At 49.2% G+C, this 20,096-nt stretch overlaps 1 protein-coding gene across 1 annotated transcript in view; it reads left to right on the plus strand.

Moving 5' to 3' along the window:
* The window catches only part of MVB12B (multivesicular body subunit 12B), a gene marked incomplete at its 3' end in the record, with an annotated part of 42,902 nt that overhangs the window by 22,215 nt on the left and 591 nt on the right, over positions 1-20,096 (plus strand). The window contains exons 6-7 of the mRNA XM_010183995.1: positions 324-421; positions 19,171-19,226. Coding sequence (XP_010182297.1) covers positions 324-421; positions 19,171-19,226 — 154 coding nt within the window. The remainder of the gene's footprint in view (positions 1-323; positions 422-19,170; positions 19,227-20,096) is intronic.

The following is a 20,096-nucleotide window of genomic DNA, read 5'->3' on the forward strand; positions in this document are numbered from 1 at the left end:
GGCTGGCGCAGTCCTTGATCACCGGGAGAGTTTCAGAGACCTCACTTAGGAATGCACGCGAGAGTTTTTGGCACAGATGAATCCAGAGCACGCCCTCTTGGCGCTTTCTGCCTTGAAGGAACCGCAGTTGAGTCCCGCGGGGTGCCTTACATTGAGCCATGTGTTTGCAGAGGGGATGTTGTGCTTGCAGCCACCACACAGGCTGTCCCCATGTCCTGGCTGTGAGGAGCTGCCATGTCCTGCCACAGTGTGGATGGCGAGAGCAAGCTGACGGCAGCAGCCCCGCACTAACATCCTCTCCATTTCCCCCCTCTCTCCCTCAGGCACATCTCGCTGACGCTCCCTGCCAGCTTCCGAGGGAAAAGTCACAGCACTCGCCTGGACCTGGAGCACCAGCACTCAAACCTGTACGCCATATCAGGTGAGCTGGCATGTGCAAAGGGTTTGTCTCTCTTCTGGGTAACCAAAAGCATAACCACCTAAAGCAGCCCTGCTTGCACATAGGGCTGTGTATGAGGTACCCACAAAGGTATGCCCGGCTTTTCCTCAGAGCCATTTAGTGTGGAGGACAGGAGTGCAGAGAGACCCCAGAACGTGCCCAGGCACATGGGTGACTGCAGCAAATGGTACTGCTCACTGGGGAGACCGCAGCCCTCTGGGAGGGGTAGAGGTGCTGCTGCCTGCGAGGTGCTAGATGGGAGCTCTGCTGGAAAGCGACACCCACACAGGCTTTGCTCCTCTTCTCTCCCACAGCCCTCACAGGTAAGAGAGGATGTCTCTGCCCACTCCTTTTGCCTATCGAGGATGTGTTTTGTACGTGCCATTCTCTGCTGCACTTGACATATGCATTATGAACACATTAGATCTTCACTCTTTCTCATTTCTATATTCTGAATACTGCCACTGCATAGACTTGTTTCTCCAGTATTAGGGCAAATTTGAAATTAGACATTAGGATGTGAGGGGGTTTTAAGAAGCTTGTGCCTGCACATGCACACTTGGTCTCTCTGGCTGCAGCTTTCTCTGCTCCCCACTCCAGGCTAGTGTACAAGTGCTGGAGCAAGTGAGAGTTTCCAGATGTCAGTGTGGAAAAAAATGTGCCAATGAATATTTTAGTTGCTTTTATTTTTAACCAGTACTCGTCTGCAGGGAAAATGTGTGTTTAAATAGTGGTGAGGATGGAGCCCATTTCTCCACCCCTGCAGGTACAGGTACTTGTCACTGTGCTTTGGGACCACGCGGGATGGGGGGGGGGCTGGGTTTGAGGCTGGGGTCCCTGTGGGCTGTCCCTGACAGCTCTGCTGCTCTGGAGGAGCTCCTGCCCACCAGCACTTCCCTTAGAGGAGGAGTGAGCTAAAAGGAGCGCAGTCCTCGGACACAGGAGGAAATGCCCCTGGGAGCGAGGGGTGGGAATGCTTTGAGCTGTACCTTGTGGAGTCAGTCAGTCCTGCTCCAGAGCTCTTCGTGAGCCATGGCAAAAGGATTTTCTAGTTGTGCAAACTAAAGCAAAGCGTTGGGTGCAGCTGTGGCACAGCAGTGCCTTTCAACTGCCTCCTGCAGGGCCAGCTCCAATTCTGTGCTGGGGTGTGAGAGAGCTTTCCTTAGAGGGTTTTGTTTGGTTGGTTGGTTTGGGTTTTTTTTTGAATAATATTACACCTGAACAAATATTGTGATGGGCATGGTAAGATCACACTTAGCCACAGTTTTCTCTTTGTTGTGTCAGTTTTGCAAGAGGAGAAAAGTACTGGATTTAAACGTGACACTGTCAAAACCTCATGGAGGTACGGTCCTGTCATGTGGCTGAAGGGGATTTTAGGACAGTTTGGAAATCCAGAATCAGCAGCGGTGGGTTCTGTGGGCTGTACAATAGGTACTGCTGTGCGTAATCAGGGAAGAGAAGATGGCAAAAATGTGCCACTCACAGGTCCTTGCTATTAATAGTGAGTGACACTTCTAACATGGGAACATGGCATTAATTCATGTACCATAATCAAAAGGTTATTTAAAAGGTAATCTCTGACTGCAACTGCAGCTTCAGGTTCCTAAATAGATGGAATATAACAATTGCATAATTCTTGTCAATGCTCGTTTTCCTCCTTAATCTCCTGCCCTAATAGATGTGGAGATGTGAGAGAAGGTGCGTTCCTGTGCTCGCAGGAGGACGGGCAGCTGCGCTGTCTCTGAGGAGGCACCAGATGTGTAGAGGAGGCAGTGGCTCTGCAGGACCAGTGTTACTGTGACGACCCTGCTCCAGGTGCGGCCGTGGCTCGTGCAGGCGGGAAGGTGACCTGGTTCACAAAGAACCTGAGTGCTTTACCAGATAACGATGGGCAAAACACAAAGCAGGCCTGCAAAAAGCTGTGCTTGGCGGTAGCGCTCCAGAGCACGAGCACATTTCAGTCCAAGTGTAGGGCTCTCTTTGCCCCCAGCTGCACGCTCTCCTCCAGACATGTTGTTACAGGACTTGTTGTGCTTATGTGTGCTGTAATGGCTATTGCAGCTGCGAGTGGCTCTGAAGAAAGGCTCCTGTCATCTGAAGCGTCCTGCGCACTGGCAGGGATCTTCACAAGTAGCTCCTGACCGCTGTTCCTTTTCAGCAGCTCTGATGAGGTGCTGTGGCAATTCCCTCTGCGTGCTCAAATGTTGCCGTGGCCCATCAGCCCCCAGACTCTGTGGAAACCATTCCTTAGTTTCCTGTTACGTCGGTGCAGTTTGCAGCCAGTCTGGTTTGTCTGCGCTGCAACACGAGTGCCTTGCTGCAGCACCATGGCAACGGCAAATTTATTAACGCTCTTGCAGCGTCATCCCTAATTGCTCTGCCGGGACATGGTTTGCCGCGGTGGGCTCCTGGCTGCAGGGCCTGCAGCACCGGGGAAACGTGGGTGTGTAGAAGACACGTGGATGGTGGCAGCAAGCGGCCGGCATGGTGGGGAGGTGACCTGGGCTCCAGTGGGGGCAGGACCCACTCTGGTCCCACCGAGGCAGCCGTTTCCATTTCTTGGTGAAATGGAGGGGTTGCTGGCGCTGGTGCAGCTGTTGTGACCGGTCTCGTACCTCCCAATTTCAGTGTCACCTTGGTCTGAATCCTGGGATGGGGGTGCTGTAAAGGAGGGTGAAATGAGGAGTTACAGCATGGCCTCAGCAATCTGTGGACACCGTAGATTTTCTCAGTAGTCGGTGGAAACGACATTTCCATTGGGGTTCAGTCTGTTTGTGGAAGGTGAAATGAATTTGGCTGTTGAACCTACTCCATGTCTCAAAATACATTTTGGTAGGAATTGCCAGATCCCCACTGGAACTGCCTCGTTACTCCTTGGAGTGTGTAATGTGATTATTACCACAAAACTGGAGTCAAGAAGAAAATGGTCCTGAAGTAGTAACTACAGGTTTTAACCAGCCTTTTGTCGTTTCCAGTCCTGACTGGAAAGTTAGGGAGGCTCCCATTTGCACAGCAAACGAAGGAATCAGTCTTTGATGAGGTATGTATAGTAGACCATTGCCTGGATGTCACAGCCTGGCACAGGGAGCCTGCCATGTCCTGCTGCTGGCATCGTCCCCTGTGCCTGGTAGAGCCCCTGCTCGCACCGTGCCGCTCACCTGAGACCACAGGGCAGAATCTCCATGTGTGGCTGTGCAGGTCCGTGGGTGCTGTGGGGCTGACAGCTCTGATGCGCGCGTTCGAATGGCGGCTGCTGCAGGAGCAGCGCTCGGCTCCAGACAGCCCTGTCGACAGGCACCGCTCAGTATTTCACAGTGCCGTCTTTCTTAGTGGCCTTCAGCTTAATTAAGATGTTGTTGTGACTCTGGACTGCCTTCATTTCAGCCTTTGGCATCTTCTGGCTGCAGATTGCTGCAGCTTATCAGAGCCGCAAGGACGGTGAGGGAGAGAGGGAGCCCTCTCAGGCAGCCACAGATAATAACATACAGGGAAAATTCCTGAATGAAGTGAAAAATTGTTTATAATAATGGTACTCAAATAGAAGGGAAATAAGTCACTCTAAGGGTATATAAATTTTTATGATAGTATATAAACAGCCATAGCTTGCCTTGTCTCCCATCTATCCCTGCAGAGAATGAGGGCAACATCTAGCATAAAGAAAAATATAATAAGAAAATGAAGAAATGAATGGGAAGAGCCGGAGGATTGATCACTCGCTGTATTTGTATATCCTGATGTAAAAGGGTGCTGCTGACAGGTGGCCAGGTTTCTTCTGTATAAACCATGTGTGTGCTGTCAGGGCGGTGTGAGCAGCCTTGTTTCGATTGATGAATTGCCTGCTTTCTTGATTAAACCTTCCGTCACTTAAGAAACAAAAAGCCTGCGTTTGGATGGCAGAGTGGGACATGTCAAAAAAATCCGTCTGCTTTACCTTTGTGCAGATGTTGGGCACAGACTGTAACATGTATTATTAAAATGAATGTGGCATTTACTGTGCATTATTTCTTTCCTGGGAGAAAGGACCTGTAAATTATATGCTAATAATAAGCTTTAACCATTTCAGAAACCAGGAGATTTAGAAGTGCACATATTCCTGCAGGCCTCACTAGTGGGACGGGCTCCAGTGCCACTGCAGCTCTCATGCTGATGCACAGCGCGTTTTGGGCCAGGGCACTGGTGCCTCCTGGGGATCTCGCCTCCAATAAGTTCTCTGCTGTGCAAGTGTCACTGAAGCGTAACCCTTCTGAATTCCAAAATCTTCCCCCGAAAGCCCCCTTCAGACCCTGACTACAGGCCGAAGCTGTCTTGCCTGGGGGGAGCAGAGCCAGTGATGCACGGCCCTTGGTGGGGACACAGGCTCTGCCCCCAGGCCCACAGAGCCTCCCTGCCCAGCGCTCACCTTGCCCTGCGCTTAGAACCGCTTCAACCCAACCACGTGGAACGCACTCAACCGCTCATCTCAGGAGAAGGGGTAGGGATGGAAAAGCCTTGACACCTCGCAGACCCCATGGCAGGAAGGTGCGTTGGAAACCAGTGGCTGAGCTTGCGAAATGAGGCGCTTTTGCGGTCTCACCCTGTGTCCATGCCCCAGGTGTTTGGTGTGCTCCTGTGCGGGGCCGCACACCACTTACACACCACTTCTCACTCTTCTTGCACCCCTCCTGCATGCTCAGACTATCCATGATTGCGGTGGTGTTTCCTGGAAACACCAGCATTTCTCAGTTTTGCTGACACTGACCTGGAGGTGAAGGTTTAATTCTCTTTCAAAGGGAAAATGCCATGGCCTCTGGGTTGGATCTTGGGCGTTGTGTCCTGAAGTGCGTCACAGGCCGTATCTCCTGATAAAACCACATTCGTGATGGTGAGCGAGGCTGCAACGTTTGCTGGTCATTTGCTTAGGAATGGTGGGTTTTCAAAGCAGTTCTTTGGTGCAGCAATGCCTTTGTGTATTTTTCTTATCTTAAAAGTACCATTTTGTGGTTGTCTGTAACCACACTATTGGCGCAGTTACTTGTGTAAAGTATTTTTCCCAGAGAAGCTGGACGGAGCACCAAGGAAGGGAAGCCCAGCCAGCTCCACCTCAGTGCTGGCTGCTGGGTGTTTGCCAGTGCTGAGGAAGGCTGTGTCTGTGGGCAGCTTTCACAAGTGGCACTGGCTCCTCATCTCCAGTTTGTTTATTTTGGAACTGTGCATCAGTATTTATTACCATAATATTAACTTTAATGACATAAATATTTGATTAAATGTTTGTTTATTATTGTCACATGTAAATATTTCTTTATTACATTTAAATATTTATTTTCCTCTTGAAGAGGCTTTGCAGGAAGGTCAGAACAAGCTCTGTGGTCTGGGTGGGAGCAGGACGGGTTTGTGTGGTGTCTGGGTGCCATGGGTGAAGCAGTCACCGTTGTGCAGTGGGGCGGTTGGGTTGCTGTCGGAGAGGGAAGCGTTTGCAGAGGCAGGTCCTGGTCAGAGCTGGATCCCAGCTCACCTGGGCAGGCTTGCCCAGCACCAGGGCATTTGGAGCAGCGGGAGTCCCGGCCAGGTCCCTGTTGGGGAGGGGATGGGGGGATGAGGGCAGCCAGGGTGTGGGAGGAGGGGGTGCTCTCCAGCTCCCGTAGGAAATCTGTCAGGATTTGGCATTTGCTCCGCTGGTTTGTAATCCCAGTCTCTGGAGGCAGCAGAGAGTGGAAACTGCTGTTAATGATCTGGAAAAACATCAAAGGCAGTGGATTCCTGAAAAGGAAACAGAGTGGCTTTTCTGTGTTGGATCTTCGCAGGGGGCGTTGTAATGTGTCTGGGTAGCTTTAGTGGAGGCGTTTGTCTCGCACCGCTCCCAGGCAGCCGTTTGCTTCTAGATCCCTGCTCCCTTCTGGAGCTCAAGGGATTTGCTCAGAGGCTCTGGGTTTTGCTCTGCGATGCCAACGTGGGGCCATGGACCCGGCTGAGCCCCGTGGGACTGGGTGCAGCGATGGACTCAGCAATGCCTTGTTGCATGTACCCTCTTTTTCTTTTATTTTTCTTATTTTTTTAAATTATGTCAGAAATCTCTTTCAGAGGTCTTCCTAGATTAAGAAATAGAAAAATCAAAGATTTTGTTACATTTCAGTGCCCATATGTCAGCTGCTTTCTTGCTGCAAAATGTCAGGCTATCTGTGCCACAACTGCCACTTACTTCTCTTCAATGTACATGTCCTTTTCAAAGATACTCTGTCTTTTACCTGTATATAATGAGGACAGACGTTTTAATCAGAGGTTAGTAACTTATTTTTGCAAACTATTGTTTTGCTTCATCATTTTTGCAGATAATTAAATGGTTCGCTTGGCACAGTGTGTCTGCTTTATTAAAACAGGTAATTTTGAAAAAAAAGGAAGATGCTATTTTTTGGATCGCCGCACAAGAATTGCTTTTATCTTCATCTTCCAGCACAGTTTCTGGTAGTGTTGCGATACCCTCCTATGTTCGAGTGTTCTCGTGTGCTCCGCTCGCTGAAGGGGGAGGCCGTGTGCCACATTTTGCTGTCCATCCCCATTCCCACGTGTGCGTTCCCTGCACTTCTTAAGAGTAGAAGCGGAACTGAATTTATTTTTTGTGACACCGAATTATAATCGGGATGGTCCAAAACCCAGATAAGTTGTGACATAAGCTTTATTCTGCCCTGAAACCTCTTTACCGATGCTGAGATTAAAGTCAGCCTGTTCTGTGCCCTACTGCAATTTCCAGTCTTTGAGCTGAGAGACCTGGATAATCTTCAAGCTCTAAAGGCTCTATTAATATCCAGCAGTTCAGGGAGGCTGAAGTCTCGTATAAAATGCTGCAGCTGCGTATTTCAGAAGGGGAAGTGTAAGTGTTACTTAATACTGTATTCAATGAGATTCAAGAAAAGTATATTCCTTATTAAATCCATGTACACAGATGCTTTGCGCGCTGCTGCAGCGGATCACCCCGTGTTACCAGTGCCATGCAGGCTTGGCCCAACAGGTGAGCGATGACTCCACGAGTCCTCCCACCTGTGTAATTTTTCAGCCAACCTGCTGTCACCTGGATTGTGTTCTTTATCTCCACCACCTCACTGCTGTGCACTTGTAGGAGTGCACGACAGCTCTGGCTGCAGTGCCGCTCTCCTGTGTTCCCTGTGCTGCCCACGGCTTCAGGCCTCGCCATCCACTGTGGGAGGCCACCCGACGCACAGGCATCACCCGCTTTGCTCAGATGGTGCGTCACCGTCCCAGGAAGCTGCTGGTCGCTCTCTGCAGCAGGGTTGTATCTGGCTGCAGCCCTGCATGGTGTGTGTGCAGGTGCACTGCTCCCTGTCCCGTGCCGTGGGTGCAGGTGTTGGCGCCACCAGGGCGTGCAGGCGCATCCCACAGTGTGCGACTGGAGCCGGGCTGCGTGGAGAGGGAGGGCGACGCCAGGAGGGCCCCACCGATGGCACGGACCCCAGCCGGGGCACTGGGGCTGCGCTGCCCCTGCCCCGCAAGCCCAGCAGCTGCAGGAGTGGGACCTGCTCTGCTTACTGGTGCAGCACAACCTGTGAGGGGGGCTGGGCCGGGTTTGTTTTGCTTTTCCAAGTGCCATAGTTTAATTTTTTTTAAAGAGGAAGCCGCTCTGTGGTTTGGCTATTTAAACAGTTATTAACCGAATGACAATTAACAGATTGCATAGACAGATTTTCTTTTCAAAACCTCTGAAATTGAGTACAGTTTGCAAAACTATCACGGCATAGTAATGACAATGAATTTTGATTTCCCGGAACTGATATTAGACTCCTTATTAAACTATGTGCATCTGCTTTTAATTTACTCCAAATAATTGGAAAATGCAATGAAGCTTTCCAATTAAAGCACAGCTTTATGCTGTTTAATAATACCCCCATAATATTATAGCTTATGAAGTGACAGGTGAGTTGGTGTATGAATAAAACATAAAGGCAGCAATAAGGGACAGAAAACCAGAGACAGTTGTTGGGGATTTTAAATGCTGGATGTAATTTGCATATATTAATCTCTTCTTTTCAGCCTTATCAGGCGTTCTTCAGTATTTGAAGTTAAAATAGCGTTGACAGGCGGGAGTACGCTTAGTTTTTTCAAGGATTTATTACTTGTATAATTTCTGATCTTTAATAAGCAGATATGACTGATCCTCATAGTTCTATAGAAATCGGTTAATTGTTCCAGATGGCGTGTACTGATTATGCAAAATTACTCTTCACACCATTTTTTTTTTCTGATGGAGTTTGGAGTAAAATTAAATTTTTTATAGCCTTCTTATCATGCTGTTTTACAGTGGTTTTTGCACAGCAGTTGAATTTAATCTACTATATTACATTGACCAGCAGAGTTATTCTAATGTAGCATTCTGTGATTTGACAAAGAATAATAGAACACATTGCTCATTGTTCGTTACTGTGCTGCTAATAAAAAGGAGTTCTAGTGCAGAAAACCAGGCTGTTATTTATGAAGAATGCTTAATTTGCACAGTTAAAAATGCAAAATTGTTACAATGAGATGTTCTCTGTTTTGGATAGAAGGCTTGGGCAGAACAAATGAAAATAGTCTTGTTGCTACAGATTTCATCTAATAATGAAGGACAAATTTTTTAGATGTACTTTACTGGGAGGAGCAGTCATCCAGGCAGCACGCTCTGACTCCTATCAAGAGGTGTCACTGGTGTTTTCCCTGATTGTCCTCATCCGGATATCTCAATGGCATAATTTCATAATTGAAAACATTTATAAAGGTTGTTGGGCTTCATTTCTCTAATGAAAAGCTGTTTATACAAAATAAACCACACATAAAGCCCTCTTGCTAATAAGGTTATTTATTGCGGTGCGTTTTGGTGGTGACTCGGTTGTTGGAGGCGGTGTTCTGCCGCGCCGGATCCCGGCAGTGGGCGCCCATCCCGCGGGTGTGCCATGGGCAGAGGTCCCACAGCTGCTTGTGGTTCTGCTGGGGCATTGGGTCACTTCTGCCTCAGGCCAGCCCCGCTCTGTGAGAGTCCTGCGCGTCCCTCGAGCCGGGCTTCGTCCTGGGGTCTCTGCTGCCCTGCACAAACCTCATGGAGGGGCAGTTGGGGCCGTGCCCAAGGCATCTCACTGATCCTCGCAAATGTTTAAGAAATGATCTTGTGGTTAATGGAATTAAAATCCCCAATTAAATTAGAAAAGTGGGGATACAGTAAATGGACTTTTATAGAGAGTGCTTATTTTTAACTCGGTAGAAAAAGGACAAGTAATTAACTCAGCCATTAGAAAGCTCAAAATTTCTCCTGTCTCCTGTGGAACTAGAAAATGGTTTTGTGTATACTCTTTTATATATATACGAATAATATATATGAAGACGACTAATGGCATAAATCAGAAATTATTAGAAAATATTTGTTCTAATGAAGTAATAATTTGGTAGTAATACTTTTCATCAGAGTAGCTTAAGGCTAAGTGGACAGACTTCATATGGATTCTCTAATTTTAATCTTCAAAATGCTATCTAATGTCTCATTAAGACTTGCATATAATGTATCTTAAGTACAGTCATTAAATATAGTTTAGGGAGATTTATGTTCATATATTGCTTAAAGATGTTTTAATAGGCCCATTTACTCTGATGATATTAATGAGCTCTTAACACATATTAAGCTTCTAAAACTAGTGGTGTTCCTCTCACAGTGAGCAAAACAACTCAGGATTGTAAATGAACTGGGTGCTCCAAGGAGGCCACGTTTCAGCTGGGTCCTCAGCCACCCTCTACATCTGCCTGCCTCCCCTGTCCCTGCCACTGCTCTGGCCCTGGCGAGGGTGCTCAGAGCTGCGCATCCTGCATCATACCCTGGCCGTGCAGGGGCATACCGGGTGTTGCTGTTGCTCACGTAATTGCGTATATGGTAAAAACCATGGCTTGAGAATAGGCTTGATCTGCGTAAATACCTGTAATGTGTTAAGCAAATTTGATTGTATAGCTACTAAGATAAAGAAATCAGATACTTTAAGGAAAGCCAAGTACAGTCGTGCTTTTAGATAAATTCTGCTTTTTGATCATCTAAAGTCAAGAAGCAAGAATTGTAATTATGATAATAAAAGCTGTTCATTTCCCTATTGTCACTTTAGTTCCAACTCAGAAAGTTATTGCAAACAAAATTCTCCGGTTTCATCACTCAGCTCTTTTTAAAAAATCCTTCTGAGTTCAGAGACTTTTATAATTACTAAATTGGTTTGTTAGAAGGAGATAATAGCAAATTTCTTCTTTTCATAATTGGACATTTCTTCCCTGTAGGCTAATGTATGCACGGCACTTGCATACACAATAAGCTGTGCTTTTGAAAAGCCATAACTAGCTAATAAGTGCTCTGGTGTCATCAGAGAGTAATGGTTTGCTGATTAGCATAATTAATGACAAATGGTGGTGTGGAGCTGGTGGATTGGTTTAGCAGATGATGAATGCACAGCAGCCGAGGCAGCACTGGCTGTGATGGCTGTTCTGGGCAGGTAGGCCTGGGCTGTCACTGCCGCCTGCGATGGCTGCTGTAGCTATGTAGGCCTGGGCCATCACCGCCGGCTGTGATGGCGGCTCCTGGGCGGGTTAGGCCATGACCACTGGCTGTGATGGCGGCTCCCGTCACTGCCAGCCTGCCCTTGTGCCCACCACCACGCCGTGGTGGCCATCGGACAAGCCATGTGCCGTGGTGGCTCGGAGGCGCTTCTCCATGTGGTGGGGCCATGCTGTAGGGGCCAGGGCCACGAGCAGGCAAGGCCTCTGAGGGTAAGCAAGATGCACCAGGCAGCCGGCCCTGCTACGAGATGGGCATGTTTGTCTGCGACTTGGTTAATCAGGGCTAATTTGCATTCACAAATGAGACTGATAAAAATTGAGTTACCTTTTCACCTTTAAGGGGGAGGAGGGATTATTTCTGGGTTGTATCTTTTTTAAGTGATAAGCAACTCTTTTACCAGTAAGGATGAAAATACTTAATTTGCATTAGCAAAAGAAGCTAATTATTATATAGTAAATTAGCATCTGGAAATGAGGATTATCTTAATTACAAAGCACAATTTCCTTAATAGCTGCAAAACTGTAAGTTTGATCTGTGTGGAGATTGGTGACTATTATCATGTAATTAGTGATCATATTAATGATGCGGTGTATTTAGATGTAATTTGTATATGCAAATGAAATTTACCTGATAGAAATATGTGGTTCCACTAATGTCTCTGAGCACTTAAAAATTAAATTGCATTAGGAGATGGGGATCCGGAGCTGCTGTGCCATGGCATGGTGGATCTCCTCCTGCCAGAGTGTTTGGCCCCACAGGGCTGCCTGTGGTGTGGCAAGTGCGGCCAGGCCGTCCTCTTCCCCTGCCTCTGTGTTCAGAAACACCAAAGCCCTTTAAAACAAAACCATCTGAGGAGAGGGTGCTGCGCACCCTTATCTCCCCAGAAAGCCCTGTGGGACAGATGTTGGTGGCTCAGTGCAGTGTCTGCCACTACTCGGTGGCCTGGCCCTGTCTGGGTTTTGGAGTTTTTGGGGAGATGGGGTTCCCTCGCAGTGACAGCCTCCCCTCCTGTTGTACAGATCGCACCTCCGCTTCCAGGGCCAGGCATCGTACCAAAAGGCAGTGTGTTTCTGTAACATACCCTGCTCCCAGCCTGCAAATGGCTGAAAGGACTGAAGTGCAGAAAACACCAGCGCTGGAAGGAAGCAGCTGTGACCCAACAAGATGTTTCTCTCATCAAGGAGGAGAAATTTACGGCTGCCAGCCAGGGAACACTGCCGCTATTGTGGGTGCTTCCCAAGATGCTTTTTGCAAGGGCTCGTTTCAGCCCTGACTCTGCGGCAGACAGACATTATATGTTTAATGACTTCCATGGAGCCTGTCTGTCATTACAGCCAGAGCTGGAGGTGATTGAGGCGTGTCTGTGTTTCTCCTGAGTGCGGCGGCCCGTTCGTGGAGTCTCTGCTCCCTGGGTTCGAGTGGGACCTGCCCCGGCGCTGCCCAGTCCCACACCAGTGCCCTGGTTTGTATCTGCTCCAGTCTAATTAATTAAGGGTTGTTGCCTGGAAGTAGCACATGCTTAGGTGTGATCTTTGAAGTTTAGTGTGGTGCAGAGACTTCAAAGGGAACATTTTATTAAAAAATAATAAAATCAAGAGCTCCTAAACACTTGCAATTTGAAGAGCTCGTTTGAAGTCTCTCCATGTTCTCTGGTGCTGATACAGCCACAGCACTGAGGTAGTGCTGAGCCATCACCATGCAGTACTTAACCTTCACTTTATTTAAAAAAGAAAATAATCAAAACCAGGAGTATTTTCTCAAGTGTTTTCGTGGCTTGATCTAGCAGTAAAGAACTAATTGTGCTGTGTTGTGAGCTATGCAGGAAACAGAGAAAATCAAGGCTGACAATCAAATTAGTGAAAATGAAAATTTAGTCCAGGTCTGTTTTTTTAATCAAAGTCGTTTCAAGATGAACAGGAAAGCTGTAAACCTTTTCCATTGCGGAGGTTTCCCCTCACATCCCAGGAAGCCCCGCACTGAGCGTTGTGTCCTTGGGCGCTGCCACCGTCTTGATCCAGCCCTGTACACTGGGCAGGGGTCAGGGCGCTCCCCATTCCTCGCTGCCCCGCAACAGCTCCCAGGTGCAGGCCCCTGCTCCCACCATGACCTGGATGCGATGCTCCGGGGCCCTTGGTGCTGTGTGACCTTGTCCGGTGGAGCTGAGCAAAGGGAGGTTGGGGCCAGGGCCTGCAGCTGCTGGAAACAGCTCTGCTCTGCTCCTGTCAGCGCATGCGACTAACGAGGGGCCGCGCAGGGCCAGCAGCCCAGCGATCCCCTCAGCACAGCCGGCGACGGCAGCCTCCACGGGCCTGGCACAGATGGCGAGCCTGCACGGCAGCGTAAACTGCAATATGTCTGGGAGATGCCACGGCTGCGGCTGGTGTCGCGTCCCGGTGGTCTGTGGGGCTGGGGCGACTCTGCCGTCCTTCGCCCCGGGGGTCCCTGGCTGTGAGGCTGCTCTGGGCAGACTGAAAAGGAACTGGAGAGGAGCCAGAGGAAACAGCGTCAATGTCTTAATATTTGGGTACTTTTCCCTGTTAAATAGAGAAGTGTGCATTTGGGGGGCAGTGTCTGCAGCTGGGGGCAGTCGGTAGTGTTCCCCATCGCAGCCGGCTTGCCAGGAGCTCATGGGCAAGGTTGCTTTTGTTTCCCCCTCAGGTTTTGCTCTCGTCAGTGGTATGGAAACGCAGAGCGGTGCTGTTCCATCTGGGATGCGGTGCACGGTAGCACAGAGAGCGCACACACGTTTGCTATTCAGGCTGCTATTTAAATTACTATGTACAGCAATACAGAAGTAGCAGGCTTAGCTGTACATTACAGAGAGCGTGGTTTATTTGGAAAAGCTCGCATCCTCCTCATGATGTGGTGCAGACTGCTGTAAAGAATCTTTCTATGCTTCTGAGAGATTTCCCGCTGTGCTGTGACCGCATAACACGCCTGGGTCTATGCAGGTGTCCTGTGCAGGTGTAAGGGCTCAGGAGTGCAGAGCTTGTGCTAGGGCACTGGTGGGAGGCAGAGCTGTGTGCAGGTGGTGCCAGGGTGGCTGTAGTGGGCTGGAGGGGTGGAGTGTCCTGGTCTGGCTTACCCTGGCCAGCAGCACAGGCTCACCACATCCCCACACCAGTTGGCCGATGCAGGTCGCAGCGCCAGCCCTGGTGTGCCTGGTTGCCAGCAAGGGCCATACAGCTGCAGGAGCAACTGCGCTGGGTGAGCTTTGGGCCCTGCAAGAGCTCGGGAAGTTCCTGTCCTGTTCCTCAGGAAGCCGTTGGCCTCGTGCTGTCACCCCAGGCCAATGGCCATGGTTGCAGAGAGTGGGTGTCCCTGGGGGAGCAGTCACCGTCAGCTGTCAGGTGTCTCCATGGCTGAGAAACAGCTGCCCCCCATGCACGGCACCACTTCTGATGGCAAAGCTGTCCCTTGTCCTCCTTGGCCTGGGGACAAGACCGCACGTGTGTCCTCATGTGCCAAGATGGCACTGGAGCGGCCTCCCCGTGAGCCGAGGTGCCCTGCCTGAGGCCAGGCTGGGGGCTGCACGTCCCTTGGATCTGCCGGTGTCTTCCCTCAGTGCTGTGCCCGCGCTTCCTGCCAGCCCCCGGCTCTCAGCCACTTCTAAGGTCCTGATGGAAATGTGGAGACGTTATTTCCTCTGGCGTCATTTAGCTGAAAATTAAGTTTTCTCTGAACAGGTGAGCTGCGCTGGTTTTATGGTATTGCTGTAGGCTGGTTTATCTTGGTAGAACATAAACGCTCTGCTGGTGTTTGAGGTCTGGGGAAAATCTGAAGACTTCTGCAGTATTACACGAAGCTGTTTCTAAAATCTAAGATCATTTAAATGTTAAAGGTGCTAATAGTACATTGAGTGTTGGGGTTTTTTTGCTGTTTTGGATTGGCAATGCTTAATTTTCAAAGTCATGCAGGAAAATGTTTTGCAAGGCATTTCTTTTTTAAAATATTTTTAGTATCAGCAGTCTAAATTTCAAGTGTAAAAGGCCATGCAAAAAGAGCAATAAAGAAATCCAAAGCTATAAAAGCTTATGGTGAGAACTTTAATGCAGAAGCAGCTGTTATTTCCTTGGGAGTTGAGGTATGTAAACTCTTCGGTGGCTGTGTATCCCCGCAATGGTGGTGTGAAGAATTAGCGCTTGCTGCAGTGTGCAAACTGAACCTGCCAAGCTCTGAGGCAGCTATTCATCTATACCCAGGAGCTAAATATGACAATGTTAGCATTTTTCATTTCCCTGACGTTACCATTAATAAAGCAATGATCCAAAAGAAGCTTTGCTGAGTCTGTTCTTTATGCTTCCATCACTCACGACTAGATAATTTCACACAGGATCGTTTTTAAATTAAATGACGATAAAAGCGCTCTGCTGTCCTGTGTTCAGTAGTTCATAGGAGTCTATCAAGTCATTAATGTGTCATGACAAACTGCTGGTTGGATACAAGAGTAATTAATTATTTGCATAAATAACAGGTTGGACCGGGTGCTTTGAACCATGGTGACACGCGTGTCACATCGTGGGCACCTCGGACTTTGAACCGCAGTGACACGCGTGTCACATCGTGGGCATCTGGGACTTTGAGCCGTGGTGACACGCGTGTCACCTTGGAGACACCTCGGAGCCCCTTGCAGGGACCGGGCCGGGAGCAGTCGCGTCCTGACGCGATTCAAACGGATGGGAACTTGGCCGGGGCTTTGATGCATTTTGTGTCCTGGGTTCTTCATTAACTGGTCTTTCAAGAAAGTGTCTGATCATTGGAGATTTCAGTGAACAATTATACAGATTTTCATAATCACCATTAATCACCACATATTTTTCAAGATAATTACAGCAATTATTATTTAGATTCCTCTTTTATGTGCGCATTGTGGAAAAGAACAAGTGCTTATTAGGCTGGGTAGTGTAGAGAACTATAGTCTGAAGTTCTTTGTCATCCAGAAACTCATCATGTTAGCTGATGCTGCCTGTGAAAGTTCGTCAGCATGTTTAAATTAGGGTAGCATTGGCAGGTCTGATTATTTAAATCTGGGAGCTTTGCTAAAAATACAGTTATTCAAGAAAGATGAATTACTAATTTGACAACTGAGATTTAGTTGGAGTCTACAGCACAGAAGGCAGCATCTATTGTGTGCTTAGAGGAGGGTGACAGTACTTTTTTGGATTAAAGAGTGAATTTCTGAGCAAGCTCACCAGTTGTATTTATAGAGTGTGGTTCTGTGCCTTGGCTTTGGCGCCGAGGGTGAACCATGGTGCATTACGATGGAGACGTAGCTGCTGATCCAAAGTTGGTGGTGGTTTTTGGTGCCCTGCACCAGCTGAGGGATGGCTCCAGTGCCCCCCAGGTGCTTGCTCACTGCAGAGGTCCAGCCTTTGACTCTTTCAAAAATGTTTTAAAGTGAGAACCTTTTGAAGATACTAAAACCTGCGTAGGTCAGTGCGTGAGCTTGCTCACATGGTTGGTGTGAGTAACAACTGGGAATACTGCAAGAACAGGACCTTGCCCAGCTTTTTGTTCTGAATTTCTATGTATGTTGCCTTTGGAAAGAGCTGTACTCATCGCCCACAGCACCACGTCCCTTTACCCTTTGTGTCACTGTCTGCAGGTCTGAATGTGGCACAAATGGATATGGAGGAGCATTGGACGGCTTTTGGCCGGACTGAGACAAGGGTTGCAGCTCCAAAGCTTGCCTTGGGTCTTGATGCTGCCCCTGGAAGTGGTGACACAGCAGCATCTCAGCACAGCACTGTGCTCCTTGCAGGCTGCTGGGAGTGCTGCAAAACCAATGGGAAAAAGGGAGGAATCAGGGGCTGCTGCTGCTGTTTATTTACAGTACAGCATCAGAACAAGGGACACGGAATTAAAAGCCTCCTACAGTTCTGGTTTCATTTAATTTTATTATCAGCTTAGCTGGCTGCTGTAAACAGTGGTTGCGTTCTGTCTCGCGGTGCACGGTGGGAGCGATGGCACTTGTGTCCGCAGCCCGGCGCTGGACACCCGGCAGATGGGGTGCAGCGACGGGAGCTCTTCCCTGCCAGATGCTGGAGGTGCTGGCCCCTGGAGACCCCCGCCCACGGTCACCTGGTCACCTGCTTCCCTCTGCTGTGCGTCTGGGTGTGCTGGTGGGCGCTGGAGAGGCTTAAAGGGCTCAACCACGTGAGCTCAGCGTGAGCTTGCACGTGCACAGCCCCATCGCGGCAGTGTTGCTGCGTGGTGCTGAGCCTCCCTGGTTCATCACTGCAAATGGAGCTACTGCCGCTGGGGTTTGCTCAAAGCGGTGAGGGGCATGGGACCCCCACAAAACTCGCTGCACATCACGTGGCACCTCGTCCACGAGGTACAGAAGTGAATGTTGACGTGAGATGGTTCAGTGTTGTGGAACAAATTGTCGCTGCATTTGTTAATCCTCTTGGATTTGGATTTACACTCCTGAAAGGCAGCTGGGTGCCTCGGCCTTGTGAACATGAAGAAACCCTTCTTGGGCAGTGCTGCTCTGAATCTCCATGGCCGGTGCTGCAGGGTGGTGGGCAGCACCTCTGAGGGTGAGGTGGGGGACACGGGGGGATCCTTCCTCCAAAGTGTTTGCTTTGTCCAGCTGCTGCCCACACATCTTGAGGGGTCCCCACCACCTGCCTGCAGCCCCTGCAGCCGAGCATGGGGCAGAGGCTGCAGCCACGGCAGCCTGCTGCTGTATTTCAGTAGTTTCCTGGGTCGGTGGATGTTTGAATCCTTGTGCCTCAAGTGCTGCAAAGGGAGCCGTGAGTGAGCCGTTGTCTCCCGGTTCCTCCCATGCTGTATTTCACCCGGTGACGGCCCTGACACGCTGGCTCCTGCGCACGCTCCCATGCTTCGGGAGTGCAGCATTAATAACACACTTGCATGCATCATGCCACTTTTAAGCATGATCGTTATGATAAAGGGCATATACTTAATTACAGGCCTGCTTAATTACAGCTCTGTTGAAGCTCATTTGTTTAGGAGAGTGCTAATTGCGCTGCTGAGCGTTTGGCACACCCCACTTTCATCTGCTGCTTTGCTCTGTGGCTCTGAGCTCTGGGAGGGCTGGAGCATGCAAGGGGCGGGGGGCTGCACGCTCAAGGCAGATTATTCTTTAAATTACTTTACAAAAGCCGTGTGCGACTGATCAAAGCGGATTTCTGTCGGGGTAACAAATGCAGATGGTCTTTCAGGTTCAAAACTTCTTGGATTTGGTGATGCTGCTTTTTATCTGTTTCCTTTTGTTTCACTCAGCACTGTGGCTGCCACAGAGCACCTTTGATAATGAAATCACTTCAGTGGAGGGGGTTTTTAAGTCAAAAATGTACAAAGCAAATGTAGAATGCTAAGTATTCTTAAATAACCCTTGTTAAATCGCTAACCTGGTAACTCAGTGGTGCTGATGGGAGATACAGACACCAAGCAAAGAAAGACTGGGTTCATGGGTATGGATGCTTTGTGAAAGAAAACCCTATTTGAGGATTACTTGAGGGCATTTCAGGCCTTAAATTTGCTCCAGTTTGAAGTTTTTATTTCTTTCAGAGCTGAAATTCAAAGACTTAAAATGTTAAAGGTGTTAAAGCTGAAATAAAGCGGGTATATTCAGGGCTGCACCCTGTCTAAGAAATGTGCCCTTTTCAGTCTTGTGTGGAACTTGCTGAGTTAGGTGCTTTAAAACAAGCCGTCTGAGCTCCATTTCTCAAGGTTGGGTTAGCACTGGCAGTGGCCAGCCCAGGGGGTGCTCACCCTGGCAGCATTCCCCGCTGCATTGAGGGGAATGGGGCCCCTGAGCTGGGTAAGGGCCTTGTGACTTGGCTCAGGTGGCTCTGGGTGATGCTTGTGAATCGGTGTATGTCCTCTTAAACTGTTTGTGTTTTTTCCATTTAAAATATTGTCCTGTTTTCGCACCTGAACCAAATTGGGAGACTCAAAACTGAGATCATTAAATTGTACCTGGGTAGGGCAGGATGGGTTCATTGAATTCCTGGTTTGGTAGGGACTGACCCAGCTGTGCCTCAAACAGAGAAGCCCCAGCAGGTCAGAGGGAGGAGAAGGCTGGCAGTGACTTGTACGAGCTATCAGTCATGTGTCAGAGCCACAGACACTTGAGCTGTCACTGGGAGTGTATGCAGCTGCGTGTCAAAAGTTAGCTGGAAATGTGACATGTTGCTTGTTTTGTCCCTTTCAGCAATGGATGGAGTGCCTTTCATGATTTCGGAGAAGTTTGCCTGTGCTCCTGAAGGGGTGAGTTCCCTCTGTTGTTCTCTCAGTGTCTGAAATGCATCTTTTCGTGGAGAGCAATCATAAGGCATCAACACAAATTACCTGCTTCTGGGAGCTTTTCTTTTGTGGGGCCTCATACGTACCCAGTGCTTGGGATGACCCAAGGCTGCGCCTCCCAATCCCTTCCCATAGGGTGGGAACGGCTTTGGCCAGATCTCCTCTAAAACTGACTTTTCCTGGGAGGTGGAGGTTTAGCACCGCTGGAAATGGAACTGGCAATGGGGCTCTAGGGCTGGAAGCATTTCTGATTTCTTAGCATGGATTGTAAAGAAAACTGCAAATGCTCTGCACGTTTAACCTGCGGTGGAGCTGGTGTGGCACAGTCAGTGCTGCCACTTCCCTTCTGCACCCTGGAAGTTGAAGGCCATGGTAACGACGTGGTGCACCCCGGCGCAGGCAGAGCCGGGCAGCGCCGTGCAGGCGAGGGTCCCCAGAGCTGCCCGGGTTGGTGGGCGCTGGTGGGAAATGACCCGAGCCTGGGTGTCCCCCGTGCAGCGGCAGCATGGGATGCGTTATTTCACATCTCCGAGCGAAGTTGCTCCCCGAGCAGTGCTGCTCAGCTGCACCAGCGGCACGGGCAGGGCCGGTTTGCTCGGCCAAAGCGGAAACCCGCATACTGATTCAGAATGACTTCTGGGTGTTACCGGGCAACATTGGTGATCCAGAGCTCAACGGCTCAGCATCCCATTACCAGTTCCCTAATCCATCCAATCCTAAAACAACATCTCTTTAAAAATCAGTTTACAAGAAGCTGATACGGCAAATGCCGAGCCATCAGCTGTGTCTGATTTTCCACATCATGTTCCCGCTTTGTGCTTTCTTCTTCCTGCT

This window comes from Mesitornis unicolor, unplaced genomic scaffold, assembly GCF_000695765.1.
Source record: "Mesitornis unicolor isolate BGI_N332 unplaced genomic scaffold, ASM69576v1 scaffold51214, whole genome shotgun sequence".
Lineage (NCBI taxonomy): Eukaryota > Metazoa > Chordata > Aves > Mesitornithiformes > Mesitornithidae > Mesitornis > Mesitornis unicolor.